This window comes from Pleurodeles waltl, chromosome 1_1, assembly GCF_031143425.1.
Source record: "Pleurodeles waltl isolate 20211129_DDA chromosome 1_1, aPleWal1.hap1.20221129, whole genome shotgun sequence".
NCBI lineage: Eukaryota > Metazoa > Chordata > Amphibia > Caudata > Salamandridae > Pleurodeles > Pleurodeles waltl.
In genome coordinates this window covers 990,798,234-990,817,045 of record NC_090436.1, presented here as the reverse complement: position 1 = coordinate 990,817,045, position 18,812 = coordinate 990,798,234, and the positions used below count along the sequence as shown (strand labels likewise).

At 41.9% G+C, this 18,812-nt stretch overlaps 1 protein-coding gene across 2 annotated transcripts in view; it reads right to left on the bottom strand.

Annotated features, from left to right (window-relative positions):
• LOC138290887 (SPARC-like protein 1) overlaps positions 1–18,812 on the bottom strand; it is a 221,440-nt gene that overhangs the window by 170,257 nt on the left and 32,371 nt on the right. The window contains exons 3-5 of one of the 2 annotated variants that reach the window (XM_069230278.1): positions 16,905–16,958; positions 4,274–5,455; positions 2,477–2,549 (exon numbers count right to left, since the gene is read on the bottom strand). In XM_069230278.1, coding sequence (XP_069086379.1) covers positions 2,477–2,549; positions 4,274–5,455; positions 16,905–16,958 — 1,309 coding nt within the window. The remainder of the gene's footprint in view (positions 1–2,476; positions 2,550–4,273; positions 5,456–16,904; positions 16,959–18,812) is intronic. The other variant, XM_069230279.1, reaches the window with a different exon arrangement.

Sequence of the window (18,812 nt, the reverse complement as noted above, 5' to 3'; positions counted from 1 at the left end):
AATGTCTGAAAAAAATAAATAAATAAAATAAATATATATTATTGGGAGATGAAACCTTATCTCCTTTCACAGCGGGCATTAATGTTTAATCTCATGGAAATTTCCCGAGATGTTGTTAATGATGTATTACGTTTGCCAAATGGACACATATTTTATTTTAAATATCCCAGAGGGTACATCTAGGGTCAACTTAAAATGCCTGCTTACAATGTCGAGAACAATCAGAGCCGAAGAGTCACTTAACATGTTATGAGTTTTGAAGGTCTAAAAGTGAGTAGGAAGTCTGACTTGACTTGGAAAAGGCCTAAGTTATGATCAGTCATAGTTCTGCAGTGTCCGTCACACTGTGAGTTAGTCGTTGCAATATATAAGAAATTTGACAACGTCAAATTTACGGATCACAAGTTATTTTGGGGTAACTAAGGTAACTATTGTACGAGTAGCCTAAAGGAATCATTTCCTCAAGTTAACTGGAAATCTCACCAAGGGTTTGCATCATAGCTCAGCTCAGGTGTACTCACTAATGGTCCTCGAGAAACAGATCTAGACAGGAATGTTGGATTTCTGCAGTGAATATTCATAAGGTGTGTCTCCATAAAATTAAGTTGAAAGGGAGTTGTTTGGTTTTCGTTAATGATACTGCAAATCTGACTTTCTGTACCCCTCGTAAACTCTCAATAAACAGCCATGATCCACATACAAACACATTTGGCTTTGTCCATGTTTGTTCTCATTTGTGTGTGATCATTTTGTGACTGATGTTGGCAGACGTCACCAATGCAAATTGTGAAAAGACTTTCCTTGTTACCTTGATGATTATAAATGGGGGCACAGTCACATAATGTGCTCACTTACGAATCAGGTGGCGTAGTATCCCCTGGTGCAATATCACTCCACTCTATCATGACTGGACAGTGTACCATACCTGTTTTTGTCTGATGAGGGAACACCAGACCCACTTTCACTGTCTGGAAAAGCAGTTGATAAATTCGCTTTAGGCTTGGGCTGCAACAGTACTGAGGCATCATCGCACACCACAACCTCCTCATGCAGCAAGTTCTCCTGCCATGAATGTTACTCGCCTTCTATCCTACTCGCTCCTGACCATCCACCATCCCTCCTGTATCATATCAGCCCCTCCTCACGTATTTTTAGCACTTTCTGAAAGTGGGAGATAAATGTTTGGGAGATAAATTCCTGGGAATAGAGAATAACATGCAAAACTCCGTCTGCTAATTTCAATCTGCAGAGCTATTTCCCATTCTGAGGGGTTTAACTCATAATTGCATAGTACTCATTGGGTCTTACCGCATGGTATTGATAGTTATAGGTGCACTCTTTCAGGCAGTGTTAAACTCATAACTGGGTTGTAAGTTATATTTTTGCTATGCGAATATTTTGGGAACTAAGGGCCAAATGTATCAAGCCTTTTTGCATTCGCAAACGGTGCAAATGCCCGGTTGCGAATGTAAAAATGCCTTTCAGTATTTATGAAAGGCATTCACAACGCAAATTTAAAGAATCGCTAAAATAGCGATGCTTTAAAATTGCGAGGATGTTTAGAGAATCGCAAATTCCGATTCTCTAAATAAGAAATCGCAAATAAGGAATCCTTATTTGCGATTTCTAAACCACATGTAACAAGCAATTCCTTATTGCGAATTGGGCATTAAGGAATCGCTATTACCACCAAGTTGAACCTGGTGGTAACCATGTGCAAATTTTAAAAATGCATTAAAAATGTATTTTTAAAATTGACATGTAACGCACACATGCACCTTTGGCATGTGTGTGCCTTACATGTCCTGAAATATTTTTTTGGGGTGCAGAAGACGGGGCCTTAGGCCCCCAGCAACCTGGGGTTCTGCATTTCCTAAATTGCAAATTCCAGTTAGGAATTCACAATTTGGGAAATGCACAAAATTAGCAAATATGGGTCTACAGGCCCATAGGTGCGAATGGGGTCTGTATCGCAATTTGCGATTCGGTAATAGCATTTGCGATTTTTAAGAAATCGCTATTACCGAATCGCAAATATGATACATTGCATTTTGCGAATCAGAAATAGCGATTTCTTAAAAATCGCAATTTCTGAATCACAAATGCATTTTTTGTTACATGTGGCCCTAAATTTCCAGTGGCATTTTACAAAACAAAATTGAATCTAAATTGAGCTACGACGTGGTAAATAGGCAGTTTCACAGTATTTAGATCTATGGTCTAGGAGTGGGGCACAGGGTACAACACCGCTTGTAGAAGTTGCCAGGTTGCTTGAACATGCAAGATTAAAAAGTGCATTCCCGCTTAGCTACAGAGTGGAAGGTTCTCACAGTTTAAGGATTTAACTGCTATACATTTCAAGATTCCAAAGAATATTTAAATTTAAATATCTGTTCACCTGTCACACATAGCCACTCGATAATGTTTAATTAGATTACATTACTTCATGTTAACAAACTTTTAAACAAATACCTACCAAGAATGATATTCTTCTTTTCTTCGTGTCTTGAAATTTCGTGGTCTTCATTCAAGCTGGCAATCGACACTACCTTCAGAAATACCAATCAATACATAGCATTAAATAGCATTGAAGTGAATGCAAACATGTTTATTGGCTTATTGTTGCCAGTTTGACAAGGGTATAATGTTGCAATTAAAAGGCAATATAAGCATTCAATTATATTTATCGGTATATCATTTATATGGTGGAAATTGCTACAAAAAGTAGATTATTTATGTGGAGTCCAAGGGACAACTGTTGTTACTAAACTACCATCTAAAAGTGCACGACCTGGACACTGATGGAACCATGTTCTGCAAAATATAATTCAATGAGAAATGCTAACTGACTAATGTTTGAATAGGGATGTTGCAGCCATTTTTGGATATAGCTACATCATTATGAGATTCTTGGAGCAGTCCTGGTAATGGAGGAATTACCAGGAGAATGTTTAATTTGGTCCCTGATTCCCTCAGTTAAAACTCTTTCTTTGTAATATTTCCACTGGAGCAGTCTCTGAATAAAACACTATGGCCCATATTTATGGAAGAATTGGCGTCACCTTAGCACCATTTATTTTGGCACTAAAGAGGTTCTAACTTAACTCCATATTTATATTTTGCTGCTAGACCCATCTAGCGTCAAAATATTGGAGTTAGCACCATTTTCAGGATGCGCCAACCCACCTTGCGTCAATGGGATGCAAGGTAGGCGATCTCTCCCTAAAAACGACACTAGTCCCCCAGTGTCATATTTAACTCTCACAGAGAAACAACGCACAACTGGGAGGTGGGCCTAAATAATGGTGCTAAGCCGTTTAGCAACATTATGTAATGTTTGGTCACACTAGGCGTTAAAGTGCAGGTAGGCCCACATCCATGGGTAAACACAATGGAATGGGCACATAGATGCCCACCCCAACCCCAGCAACACCACCACTCAAACAACAGGAACACTACAGGAGGAGGGAGCCCATCCATCCCAATTAAGTTGCAGGTAAATGTTTGTCTATGTGTGTGGTGTGACACTGGTGGCCCCTTATATGGGGCCCCCTGCCTGGCACTGGGTATGTAGGGCTCACCCAGGGGATACCTGTCCCCTGTGGTGGGCATTGGGGTAGGGGTAATGACTCCTGTCTAAACTTAGACAGAAGCAATTTTTTGGCTGCTTGTACGACAAAAAATGATGCCAATCTGACTAGTGGCAGAAATGTTTCCGCTAACCAGCCTAACGTCATTTCTGACCCACTAGCGCCATTTCCCCCAATGCCATCCCTCACCGGGTAGCGTCTTTATTTGAGTCACTAGCTATTTCTTAGCGCCATCGTGCGTCATTTTATAAAAGATTCAAAGAAATTACACACAACTGCATTACGGCAGTTGCTTGCCATTTTTCATAAATATGGGCCTGTGAGGCATATTTAAGAGCCCCTAGCGCCTCCTTGTGCCATATTAGCATCATTTTATTTTTATTTTTTTACGCTAATGTGGCCCAATGAGGCCAAAATCCTCGCGCCAGATTTACAAAGTAGCACAATGCTTGCTTTATAAACTTGCAATAAACCTGTGATTGATTTCTACCTTGCTTGTGGTCATATATCTAGCGAAAAAACATACACATAGGGGCCGAAATAAATACACAGCTGCATGATGAAATCAAGCATCCTTCTCTGTACATCTTAATAAATTGCCTTTTGCAAATTGTGCTCAAATATTTAAATGAAAATTGTCAAGAACTCTAACGGGTGCAGTTAGCATTGCTTATGTGACGTACCTGTTCTGCAGATTCAGACAAACTGTCATTTGAGTGCCCCAGGCTGGTACCAGTGACTGGCACCAGAAAGTCACTGCTCACATTCATCTGTAAATTCATATTTACACTCGTGTCCTCTCCAGTCTCATTTGTGTCGACACCACCGTCCCCTTCTCCCTTTTCTTGTGAATGATCCTCCACGTTGACAATCTCACTGCCTTCAGTGGCAAACGTTTTGCTGGCCTCAAAAAATACTTTTTCTTCACTTCTTGTTTCTTCATCATTGACATCAGAGGATAGTTTAGTCTTATTACTATAGCTTACATCATACTGCTTGTCTTCATTGTCAATCTCAGTGGCATCAAGAAATTGTGCTTCATAAAGACTCTGGATGTTTGCTTGCTCTTCCAATTGGCTATTGATTTGGTCACTATCATGGTCCTCCTGACTCCGCAGCTCAGTATTCTCTCCCAATTTATTTTCAGTTGATGACGCATTAACCCTTTCTTCCTCGAAAGCTGTTCCCTGGATGTCCCTAAACCTCTCTTGTACATTGTCCTCAGACTGTGCATATTGAGGGTTTTGGCTGGACTCCTCCGAGACAATCTCAGATGAGATGCTGTCCTCCACCTGATTGTTTATTTTAGGGTAGTCCGGGGTTATTATGGGTTGGCCTTGATGTTCCTCATCGCTTTTATAATCTTCACTCAATTCACCATCATCGTTTTCAGATATATGGGCTCTGTTATGATACTCCTGTGTAGCATTCTCCACACTGTCACTGATATTCTCCTCTTGAGACCCCCTTCTTTCTTCCTGCTGGACTGCAGTCTGGTCTTTACCATGTTTTTCCTTGCTGAGACTATTTTTGTCCATACCTAGACTTTCGTTGCTGCCACTGTTCGGATGTGATTCATTATGTCTCATAGTCGGCCTTTCTAAGGCGTCCAATGCTGCCAGGAGCCCAGCAGAAAGGAAACTAAAGTTGTCCTGATTCCCTATTCGATTTTCGCTATTGTTCTGATTTTGTCTTTGTGCATCAGACTCTGGACCATTGTGATTGGTAATTTTCTCGCTCTGGCTTTCACTGTAGTCTTGTTTGCTCTCACTACTTGTAATTTCTACTTCATGGCTTTCAGTGCTGTTTGTCTTGTGATGATCATAATCTGTCTTCATGAAGGTTCCTGAGAAAATGCTGCCATCCTTCAAAAGAGAAGAAACACGTTTTTTTACGAAAATTCAAAATGAAGGTGTGTATTGACTTTTTTGAATCAATACAAAATAACACGTCTTTAACAAACTTTGTCCAAAAAACATATTGGATTAGTTCAATATCCGATTAACCACACAACAAATCAAAATAATATGTGGCAAGTACATAGAAAATGTGCATGTTGAGGTGAGATAACAGCATAGTTATGAGAGGCTTGTCTCGCAGGTTTCTTGCCTTTTCTCCCCCATAACTGATCTGCCTCTTAAAATTGTTAGCCTGCTGGGATCTAGATTTCCCCATTAGCTGTTGCTGACATTCACTGTAGGTAAAGTAGCAGTGTATTTGGTGGATGGTATGCCATCGTAGTGCGACGTCTCTTTAATCTGTTGCAGACAAGGGCATAATATATTCCTTGCATTTGTTATTGGGCGATTTAGAGCAGGAAGGTAAGGATGTCTTAAAACAGGATTTTAATGGTGGAGACAAGGCTGCTCCACATAACGTGCACACCACTGTTAGGAGAGGTGAGTGGAAACAGTCTGTTGAGGCACAGGCAACATGAGTTAATAATGGTACAGTGTACTGTGGCATGGGTTGCCTTTATATTGCATCTCTCATTGCTCATCTTCTTCCTATTCATTTATTGTTCTGCAAATAATATTTAGAATTCTTTCCTTGCACTTTTCACTATTGCGAAAAGCTTTCCTCCTGGAAATTATTCCTATGCATTGTTGGCTTTTGTGTGAAACGACACTGGATGTAAACGGTGCTTATCTGATGGGCTACGTTTCCCATTACGTATATGCATTTTCTGTTTTTGATAGCAGGTACACTTGACTCTGTTAGATAGTTGGTGCTAAAGTGAAAGTGGGAATCAGCTCTAAACCAGAGTTCCTGTATGTGCAGGCCCCAAAGGCTAGCCAGCCAATGTCAGAGTCCATGCTCATTCTGACTACTAACTCTTAGTGACAGCCTATATCACATACTCTATGTTGTTCATCATATTGTGTGTATGTGTGTGTGTGTGTTTGTGTATGGGGAGAGAAAGAAACAGACAGAGCTAGAAGGGGGAACAAGAGTGATTCATGCCAGTGGCGACCCCCCTCAACCTGGAAGCATTTCTCCCAAGAAGCTACCTGAACCCTTGCAGCTCCGGGTCTGGACACCACTTACGGCTTATTGTTGGCCTCCTTACTGTACTGCAACTTCTGGAATAATGCTGGTTCTCACATAATGATAGCTATTCATGCCATAGCATATTGTGGTCATGTCTGGCATGATTGTCATACTATAATGTGGACCCTGTCATTACCTGGCTATAACGGCCATTTTGTGGGCATCTAAAAGATGAAGAGATGCATCCCCGGATGATTGCTGGATCTTGCATAGAGACGAAGTTCTCGGCATATTGTGAACATCCGTGGCATGCTGGTGTCTCTCTCGTCACAGTGATGGCCATGGCAAAATTATGCCACCCACTGTCATTTTGTTTTGCGGCCCATCTTGAAATAATTGTGGCTAATATTAGTACAATGGTGGAGGTCATACAATATGACATTTCAGTCCCTGAAACAGCATGTAATATATGGGAGTCACAATCTGTCTTTGCGCGGTCATCGTGCGTATGACATAAATGACAAGTTTTTTCAAAACTTACCATGTACTTGATAAAAATGAAAAGTAGATATTTCGGGAAAAATAATGTTTTTCGTGAAAATTATAACCTCTTATTTGGGAAAAGTGTTGAATTCCTCATCTAAATGAATTAAGCTGTAAAGGACATTGCCAGTACTGCTGCGTGAAGTCTGTATGCTTGGTGCAACCTACTTTCTGTTGCAACCTGTAAAGTCTCGGTAATTGATCAGAGAATGCTGCTGAATGGACCTATAAGCCCTGCTGTGTTGGGCCGCAGACTTCGAGAGAGGTTTTGACTGGTATTGCTTACCCTGCAGTATCTCCAGGTTTATTGGACATTCATCCGAAAATCTACTTGAAGAGGCAAGGTGAAAAATTCAAGAAAGGTGAAGGCAATGTATCTCAGATTCAACCCCAGAAAAAATGAATGTATTATTCTTCAAAGTCGTCAAGATTACAACTTCACTTGACCCTAAAAATGACAGCTTCAACCTCTTCTATTAAGTGAAGTAAAGTCCTGTGACTCTAGGATCAATGGCTCCATATCAAAGTCGCCATACATCAGGATATAAAGTCAGACAGAACTATATTGCTCCAATAAACTAATGAAAACTCTTCCTGCCACCAACAGTTTTTTCCTGGTTTTGCAAGTTCTAGCAATACTGTGCACTGATTTTTTAAATGGGTCCCTGCTTGGGAATCCCCAAATCTACATTCTCTTTTGCTACTGCTAGCCTTTATTGAGTGCTACATTGGTTTCAGGTACCAGAACACTTAATTGAATAACACTACCACTGAAAGTACTACATTATATCCGGTTCAAGACCAGAATTATACTTAAACTGAAGATGAGTCACCTCAGAGCTTTGTGCAACGTTAAAGGCATTGACTTTGGAGCAACAGTCAAAAGGGAGGACTTTGAGATGACCTTCAGCTCCTATGAGAAAAAGTAACAAGAGACAGAGGAACATTCAGAAGAAGAAGATTCTGAAGAGGTTGGGGCCTTAGCCCAAAAAGAAAATGAAGAAGAAGGTGAAGACCACGACTCTATACCCTTCTGCAGACCCCCTTCGCCAGCAGGGAGTGACAGAAGTCACCCCACCAACCCCCCTACTGGAAGGCAGTAGAAAGCCGTGAGGAAGAGCTTGACCTCCTCTCACTAGAGGAGAAAAAAAATTGAACTCGAGGAAACAAGACTATCCCTAGAATAAAGATGGGTCATACTTGGGCTTAAAGCCTAAGGATAAAGGTTGCAGCAATGTAAATATTGAAAAATAGGAAATCTTTGACCCTAAGATCCCCAAAGGAATTGTCCCAAAGATTGTTGATGGCGATGACACTGATAAGTGGTTTGCAGCCTTTTGGAGGGCTTGCAAAATGAGGAGAATAGGTCAACAGCACTGGGACACTCTATTGTTGGAGTTCTCAGTCAACGGCAGAGATAGACTTCTGACTCTTAATGAGGATGTGGCTGCGTCAGTCCTACCAGCATAGGAAGAAAACTTCAATAGAAGGGTTTGGACTTGCCACAGAAGAGCTCAGAGTGAAATTTAGGGACACCCATTAAGGTCAAACCAGACATAGTTGGGCTTTGTAAACTGCTCAGTCAAGGCACTAGAAGGCTGGGTCAAAAGCAATGAGGTGGATACTTATGATGGGCTATATAAGTTAGTTATAAAAGAACACATTTTGACTCTTTGTACCACAGAGAAATTGCATTAGCATCTGGTTGATTCAAAGTTGTCTTCTCTGAAAGAGCTGGGGAACATAGCTGTCAAGTGGGTCAGAACCGGGGTGTCCAAGAAAGCCCAAAGTAGAAGTGACCACAAGCAGAGTGCTCGGAATTTACAGTAGCTGAAAGATGTGAGCAACAAAAATGATAAAAAGAAAGTTCTCTAAAGGTCAAGGTGGGCCCCTTGGCTCTAACCAGCCAAAGTGTAGAGGTCAATAGTTTAAACCCTTGGATACTACAAAGGCATCTGGGTTGTTCTATGACTGTCCATAGTCTGGGCACAAGAAAGGGGATTAAGCATGCCCCAAAATGTACCCCAGTGGTGAACAGTTCAAGGTATTGGCTAGAATAGGAGTGGGGATGGAGGTAAGAGGCCAAAGTTTACACAGAGGCTACTTTAGTGTTTGTGGGTGGGGTGGATGTTGAAGCCCTGGCAGTCTTACCTTCAAGTGTGAAGAAGTATAAACAAAGGTCAAAGATATATGGGACTGAAGTGGAGGCTCTGAGGGATACATACAGTCAGGGTCACCATGGTGGTAGCTAGACTGACTCGACAGACCAAATCCAACCTGGTGGTAGTCACCAGGTAACCTGTTCTGGCAATAAGACTGAGTTCCATCCAATGGCCTTGATAAGCATAGCGTGGGGAGGGGTTACTGGTCCAAAGAAGCTGGTTGTGTCCCCTGCCATCCTAGTGGAGTATCAGTTGGGAATGATCTGGAAATGTCTGCTTGGGCAGGAGTGAATGGGAAGACTCATGCAGAAATGTTTGGTCCCCCCAAAGGGGTGTGTGTGGCAACATGAGCACAAACAGCACAACAGGGAAGTCATGGGAGTCTGGAGTCTGGAATAATGGCCCAAACCTCCCAAAGCATGAGAAAGGGCAAGAGGTCTGACAAGTCCGCTACAAAGAGGTCACAGGGCCAGGAGGACAGTTCTCCTTAGGGAGAGGTCCTGGTGTCCTAGGTGGGAAGTGAAGGAGACTGGCCTTACCTAGCAGAATTCCTAAATGCAGGAGGATCCTCCAGAGAAGACCTATGCCAAGGGCAAAAGTCATGCCCTACTCATGAGGGCCTTAGGCAGTAGGCTACAAGGCAAAAATAGGGAGATGTCAGTGGTAAACACAGGGTCTATGGCAAAGATGGGTTCCTGTACACTGAGGCCAGGGACCTCAACTTGGGGCAACCAGAAAAATGGGGGTCCCTGAAGTGTACAGAGAATGTATTCTAACCTTAGCCCACAACATCCCCATTGCTGGACATCTGGGACCAACCAAAACCTGGGACAGGTTGATTATCCTTTTTTATTGGCCCTAGATGTCTGAAAAACTGAAGAAGTTTTGAGGCTCCTGTGTCACCTGTCAGATCAGTGGCAAGACAGGTGGAAAACCAAAGGCACCCTCAATTTCACCCCCAATGGTTGGGACTACCTTTAAGAGAGTAGGAATTGACATTGTTGCTCCCTTTGATCCTCAAACTGCATCTGGGAACAGATTCATTCTATTGGTCGTGGACCATTCCACAAGGTATGCAGAGGCATTCCCCCTTAGTACTGTCACTGCTCCTGCAGTAGCAAAGGCCCATCTTGGCATTTTCACAACAGTGGGGTTCTCTTAGAAAGTGGTATCTGATGGAGGGGCCAATATCATGTTGGCATGCCTAAAAACTGTGTGGGATGAATGTGGTGTGACCTACAAGTTCACTACCTCCTATCACCCCAAGACAAATTCTTTAGTTGAGAGATTCAACAAAATTGTGAAATGCATGATAATGGGCCTCCCTGAAAAACTCAGAAAGAGATGGGATGTCATTTTACTTAGCCTCACATTTGCATACAGACAGGCCTGATGAGGAGAAGGTTGGCTTTAGCCCCTTTGAGCTTCTATTTGGCCACACTGCAAAGGGTCCCATAAGTTTGGCGTGGAAAGTCTAGGAGAAGCCTTTCAGAGAGCCCAAACTTGTCATAGTGAACTATGTACTTGGCCTGCGTTCACACATGGCTAAGTACATGAAAATGGCAAGCAAGAATCCAGAGGTCATTGAGAAGCTTGTCAAACTCCGGTATGAAAGTAGTCAGCACTGGTTGAGTAAAAACCAGGTCAGTTGGAATGGGTGCTGGAGCTTGCGGCTCCCACGGCCTTCCAGGGCAAGTGGACTGGCCCTATCCCATTTTGGAAAAGAATGCGGAAGTCACCTACCTGCTGGACCTCGTCACCCCTAGGAGTCCTCAGAGAGTTCCCATGTAAATCACCTGAAAACCACACCAAGACAGGTCTGACATGGTCAGTTATGGAGGCTAGGAGAAAGAAAGTGAACCCTTCCCTGACCTGCTATCAAATAACCCAAAATATGGTACAGTAGAGGCGGTTGTCTTATCAGACTCTCTCACTTCACAACAACAGAACAATTGCAGGCAAGCCCTAAACCCATTTACTGAGCTCTTTTCTTTGACCCTTGGTCAGACTAACTGTTGTGTTCATGATGTGGACAAAAACAAGATCTATAGATTGTCTGATCAAGTCAAAGTCTGCATCTAAGCTGAAGTAAGCAAGATGATAGAGCTAAGAGTGAGTGAACCCTCTGAAAGTCCCTGAGGGGCTTGCCTAGTGGTACTGGTCCCCAAACCTTACTTACACGGTGACAAACCAGAGATTAGGTTTTGTATGAATTACAGATATTTAAATACGGTCACTAAAACTAATGTACACCCCATTCCAAGGGCAGATAAGCTCATTGAAAAGTTGGGTGCAGCCAAATTCTTGAGTACCACCAGGGTATTGGCAAATTGGAATCACCCAGGGAGCAATGGAGAGATCGGCTGTTTCTACTCCTGAAGGTCACTTTCTATTTAAAGTGATGCCTTTTGGAATAAAAATGTTCCTGTCACTTTTTAAAGTTTAGAGAATTGAGTTATTTCAGGTCTGGACAGCTTTAGTGCAGCATGTCTGGATGATATCAATATGTTTACTTCAACCTGGGAGGATCACCTGGTCTACCTGTGAGAAGTACTACATGCTAAGCAGCAGCTAGCTCAAGCCTAACTATCAGGGCCCGTAAGTGCCAGACAGTGCAGAGTTCAGTTGTCTACTTTGGCCACTTTTTATGTGAAGGCCAAGTGCAACCTTTCCAGCCTAAAATTCGGACCATCCTGGATTGGGAGGCTCCCAAGACCCAGACCCAAGTCAGGGCTTTCCTTGGCTTGATTGGGTACAAGACGTTTGTGAAGGGGTATGGTACCATTGTGCCCACTCTCACTGAGCTCAACTCCAAAAAACAGCTTAAGAAGGCCTTTGACATCCTGAAAGAGGCTGTTCTGAAAGCACCAGACTATGGGAAAGAGTTCATTGTTCACACAGGCGCTTCTGAACATAGGATTGGGGCACTGTTGTCACTAAAACATGACGAGGACTCGGATCAACAAGTTGCCTATATCAGCAACAGACTCCTCTCTAGAGAGCAGTGTGAGAGTGTCACTGAGAGGGAAGCCTTTGATGTGGTTTGCTCCTGAAGTAGCTGAGATCCCACTTGTTTGAGACTCACATCAAGGGTCAAACTGACAGTCCTCTCAGGTGGGTGATGCCGATGAGAAGAGAAAGGTTTTGAAAGTTGATTTTAGACCTGGGACTGGTCATGGCAATGCAGATGGCCATTCCCGGTTCTTCTTCTCCGAAGCTGAGAGCTACCAGGGCGTAGGTTAGTTGCTCATTACCTTTCGTTCGGAGGGTAGTTGGGGAGGTCATGTAGGAAAGTGTACAGGTGTAAACATATAAGTGCAAGCTTATATGTTTCTATAGTAGCCTCTTTTATTAAGGGCTACTATAAGTGGTCAGGGGGCCATAGGCCTGGGCAACCTGAGATTGTCAACTCCATTATGGTCCACTGAAAAGAGTCATGTTTGGTATCAAACATCGTGCCTCATATAATCTGACTTTTTCCCAAAATCCAATTTAAACTGGCATTCACCCAGGTAGTACCTTATGGTTGTCCACCTTGTTACCCCAGTTTTACCTCTGCCCATGCTGGCAGCCTACAGCTGTAGCTGCTGCCACTGAGACAGGAATCTGACCCTCTGTCATGAGGTGCGAACACTCCCAGGAGTCAGAAACGAAGGCCTACTTGGGTGGGAGGTGTCATCTTCGTCTCTGGCAGGATAGCTAGTGACGTGGCACATCAAGGCAGTGAGATTCAAAGCCCACACCACCTCTGATATGCAATTAGGCTGTCATGCAGAGGAGGACAAAGTCAACCCCCTACCCCAAGGCACATTTGCACCCAGGTAGGTGGGAAAATTAGGTAGTCAGGCAGAGTACACTTCCTGAAGGCTAGTCACACCCCTAGGGTGGCCTACCAGATCTGTACAGCAGGATGGGTCTACCATTTTTTTAAATGGCAGAATAGAGGGCTGTTGGTAGAAAAGGTGGCACACCTTTCCCGGAGGGGGTCAACTCAGGGGTGAATGTGGCTGGGGCTAGTAGCCCATTGGCTACTTACACCCACACCCCTCACAACCCTAAATCAATGATTTGAGGGCACCCCTGGCACCAGACCCTCAGATCTGATGTACTTGCCACAAAAGGACAAAGAGGAGGCCTGTGACTTCAGGGTCTATACAAAGCAAAGGTGTGAAAACATGCACGTGTGGCAACCATCCTGTAACTGCATGACCATGACTCGTCCCAGACAAGAGACCAGCTGCAAAGGAAAGAGGAACCACTCTGTAAGCCAAAGACAGCTCTAGAACTTCTTTGGACTAGAGGTACTCGTTCGCTGCAGCCTGTAGGCATATCACACTCCTGGAACCAAAGAATCACTGCCCATCAGACCCACTGAGAGATTACCCAAAGGTAAATGGTCTAGTGCTTTGTGGGAAATGTAGTCCTGATGTTCAGCATATTTCAGGCAGCTACTGTTTCCCCCCGGAATCCAGGACAACAAAGTAACCTAAGGCTGTGTTTGCTGCTACCAAGGCTTGTTGGTGGCCAGCCAAGCTACCACTAACTTTGTTCAACACTGTGCCTTGAGGGAACTCTGCAGCATCTTCAACCAGCCATCTCAGTGGCCCATTGCCAAGTTTTTGCATCCTATTCCTCAACAGCACTGCCAAAGCAGCAAAACCAACACCCATGGCTCCACAGTTCAACAAAAGGGACAGCCAGGACAAGTCTGCACATGGGCTCTATGAGCCAGGTAAAACTGAATTGACTTTTGAAGCCTGTACGTGGGACTTGCACCAACTTACTGCCCAGTGGTTTCCACTGGACTTGACCTGCAAGTGTCCAAATTTCACTAGTGTGTTTATCAATTTAATTGTTTTGCAGGTGTTAAATTCACTCATTTAATTTTCCTTTTGAAATCCATAACTCCAGTTATACTTATCCAATTGTCTTTGTTTTGATGTCTAAAATTATATATTAATCTGCTCTATTTTTATAAATTGGTGCTGGATTTCTTTTAAGTCATGTCAATTACTTATTATCCATGTTGGTACTCTGAAATGCTTAAGACATGTTCCTCTAGTAAAGCCTGACTGCTCTGTGGCACAGTAGGAGGACTGAGCTAGGGATTTATTAGTGTGAATCCAAAGGGCCCAGTTTAGGGTAATATGAAGGTGCTACATAGTGAAGCCTAACCAGTTTCACTGCATATTTCCTCACTTTCCTACACTATCCAGCTGAAAAGGTTCTAGAACAAATAACTATATATACACAACTCATTGAAATGTTTATTAATATTGACTAGTATGAAAATGTTTATTAAAATGTTAATTTAAAAATGTATGTAACTCTTCCATTTTACACAGTTTTATTACTACATTTTGTGTGTGAAAGTAAAGAAAAATAGTCAGAGACATATTGATTCAAAAAGAATAAAACAAACATGCCTATGAGTCTTTCTTATTAACATGTTTCGACCTAGAAAAATCAATTGTAAAAACAAACACAAGAGGCCCTTGCACTGCAGCTGAAGAGCAAAGAGCTTACCTTTTTTTCCTTTATGTTGCTGGTGGGCTGCTGTACATCCTGCAGCCCCCAACAACATGAATTTCTTTGTAGGGGAACCACCTAGCAAACTAAATAAATAAATACAAAATAAAGTCCTTGCAGGGAACAATGGGGTGTTCCTTTAAAGGAATCAGAAGGCTCCATGTTTTTTATATATTGGATTTGAGGGACTCTCGAGGGACTCCCTCGAACTGAATCGTCCAGATATAAAATATTTCTAGCTTAGTATTAATAGCTTAATAATTTAGATACTGCTGAACAGCTTTGCACCAAATCACAAAAAAGGATGCTTTCTGGACCAAGATCTTACTTCTTCCCAAGTTTGGTGTAATTCTGTTCAGGAGTTTTTGTGGTAGAGCTTCTAAAATAAGTCTATGGAAAATACAGAGGTATTTTGGGCCTTATTACGACCTAGACGGAGGGGTTTCCTCCATCACAATTGTGATGGATATCCCGTCCACCTTATTACGATCTCCATAGAATATAAGGGGATCATAATGCGGTGGACAGGATATTTGTCACATTTATGATGGAGGAAACCCCTCTGCCAAGGTCGTAATAAAGTCCTTTGTGTTTTGGGAACCTCCTTTTTCTCAACCCTGCTTGACAAGCCACACTGAAACTTTCCATGTAGAAACTAGACATAAAAGAGCACTTTTTGATTTTTTTTTGAAGATTCGCTAAATGCCGCCAAAGTTATTAGCAAAACAAAAAGAACATTTCCTATGAAAAGCTGACCTAACTGTAACTACCCAGTGGTGACCGGAACTAGGTCATATCTAGCTATTTATCCATCTATCTTTTGGAAAAAAAATGGTTAAACATTTAATATATTTAAGTGTTGGAATGAGACATGAGCTAGTGTTAGAAAGCCCAAAATCCAGTAAAATATCATACTTTTTCATTCAACATACAGACAGGCACACTCACAAACACCAGTAGGAATCACATTAAAACATAGAAGAATTACTTAACTGTATACATATTTTATTTATTTCATTTACAGAACTTTACGAAGATAAATAAAAATGTTACATTTAAAAAAAAAAAAAAAAAAACTTTGTTGATACTATGGTAATCTGAAAATAAAAACAAGACAAAATAATATATAATTGTTGCGGTCAAAAAAGCGTAAAACAACAATGAAGAGCAGTTAATTGGAAATGTAATATGGGTCAATGATGGTCAAGGTATGCCGTATTGTTTTTCAACTGTTGAGGCATATGAAATAAAGGTTATCTACATATAATCCATGTTGGTTCCGTTGCCATTATAGGAATGTTAGACTCACTACATCACCTAATGCAAGACTAGGACCCCACTCATCAATAAATTTCATAGCCTTTATGAAAGCGCTAACCTATTGACAGAGTTATGGCCAGATTCGAGCAAAATGGTGCTGCACCCAGTGCAAAGCCAATTTTCTTGCACCCCTCAGCGCCCCTCTAATGCTATTATGTGTGCACTGTATCTATGATACGGCACACCATGGTTGTAGTTAGAGAACTAGCGTCAAACTTTTTAATGCTAGTTCGGAGTTCTCCAGAATTAGCGTAAAAAATGTTGACACTAATCCTGCAAAGCCCATTGAGGCCTATTCTAAACAATGGTGTGCTGCCTTTTAACCCTGCTCTGATCAGGCGTTAAAAGTGCTGAAAACAATGATGCAAACAAATCTCTTATATTTCTTTGTGCCGTGTTTTCGCCCCCCCTAATGGAGGAAGGTCCCTTTGCATACAATGCGCCACTGTGTAAATTTGCCATGTTGATTTTAGCCTCGTTGGGTCACATTATCGTAAAAAAAATAATGTTTTATTGTGGCACAAGGAGATGCTAGGGGCTCTAAAATCTGCCCCTTAATGTGTTAAGTGTATAACTTTAGAGACAGGACTAATGGAAGTATTCCATAGTTGAGAGGCAATGAAATTGTGAAAATCGGACTACAGATACAGAGGCTTGTCAGGCGGTTTACCCCATTGTAATGTGATGTAGCAGCACCAATCAGCCATAGCACCTTCTCTTATGTTTAAACATAAATAAACGATAAAAAAATAAATTGAGCGTGCATTACCTTTCCTGGAAAATACTTTCTTGTTTGTTTGAATTGGTGTCTTAGGGAATTTGTCTACAAATGGAAAGTGAAGTCATTAAGGCACATTAGTCAAAGTATATTGAAACGATACATTGCCTATCAATTGCTCCTACACCAATAGATGACGAAAGCCTAAATGATTCCATCTCTTTGTTTCACATATTACACACATCCTCCCACAGTCTGCAATGTGAGATCGCAATTGTTTTCTGAGTACCATTCAAGGCCTGGTTTCTGGTGTTCACAGTGGCCCTGGAATTCCAAGATGTTCATTAAATAATGCACCCCTGTCAGTTCCCCCAGCACTCAATCCTGCTGATAGTTATACATACAAATTCAATGCAGAAACCACCAATTCTGCATTTAACTGCTCATTCCTTTGGAAAATTCGGCACATGGGGGTACGTATCAGACCCAGTAAATATCCCATCTTCAGAATCTGTAATTACATAGTGCAGTACATGCCTCAACCTTCCCCTGCCATCCCCTTTGTAATCAGGGTCTCAGTCTAACTATACATTAGGGCAGACAAGGCTCTGCGGAATTTCGAGAATTTTCATCGCTGAAATAGACTAACACTCACGTAAGTGGCTGATATGTACTTTGATTGTATAGCACTTGGGCCCGTATTTATACTTTTTTAGCGCCGCATTTGCGCCACTTTTTGACGCAAAACCGGTGCAAACTTACAAAATACAACTGTATTTTGTAAGTTTGCGCCGCTTTTGCATCAGCAAATGACGCAAACTCGGCGCTAAAGAAGTATAAATATGGGCCTAATATCTAACTTCATTTCACGTTATACCTAGCACACATCATGTTCATCAGAGAGGCATGGAAAGTCATTCAACGTGCGGCTAGATGCAGTTCGCGCCTTGATCAATATGGAAGTTGTGCAGGGATTGCTTCTTTTTTCATTATTTTTCCATATGAATGAAACAACACAATATACCATAGAAAAATGTCAGTGCTTTCTGTAAATGCTAGATACTCAAAATGACCCGTACAAAATATAAACTTCTCCTTATACCAAATCTAATCACGTCATCAATTGGTACTTGTCTTTTGACCCCTCAGAAAACTATTAATTACAGGTCTCTCGTCAAATGAATGTTAATTGATTTACGTCACTTTTCTGGTTAAGCACTTTTTAAAATCCCAAACTTTTGCTTACATTTAAAAATGTACTATCATATTGGAAAGAGGTTTGGTTGTACCTGCACAGAGAAAATTTGGTTGCATGGATTAAAACTAATTTGTTTTAGTACCAATTTCTCTATGTGTGCAACTGATGTGAACATGCAAATGCGATCTGTGTAAGTGGAGGTTATGCTGCTGAGCGTGATTGTCACTTGTGCAGAACCAGGCGCTTACCTCATTCAGGATGGCGTGCTCCAGGCGGTGCTCTCTCGGTGGACTTTTTGGTTCTTCAAATATTTTCATCCTACCTAGGATTCATACAGAAACCCCGAAATACAGGCCAGTACAGGTTTCTGCCATGCAAGTAATGTGTAATCCAGCACGCCAATGTGGCCGTGCACAGCCCAGATACTGATTAATTCCTCCAAACCAGAGCTGTTATCAATTAAATCTGATCCAGCAATTTGACAAAGTATATCATTTAAGTATGTTTACGGATGCTCCCAAACTAAAGTAAAACGTAATCTTTTGACAAACTTTGAGGTGTGTTCATTTAGGCTTGGAAATTTAAATTCACATGTGAGTTTGCATAAGTTTAGCCCCTGGGAGACAGACTTGAGCAAAATATGTCTTGTCAAGACATTTTCAGGCATATTTGTGACCACCTTGCACTGCTGTTGCATCACTTTTTGTGATGCAACAGCAGCACATTCCTTGCAACTTATGAGGTCACGTAAAGCCACTTTG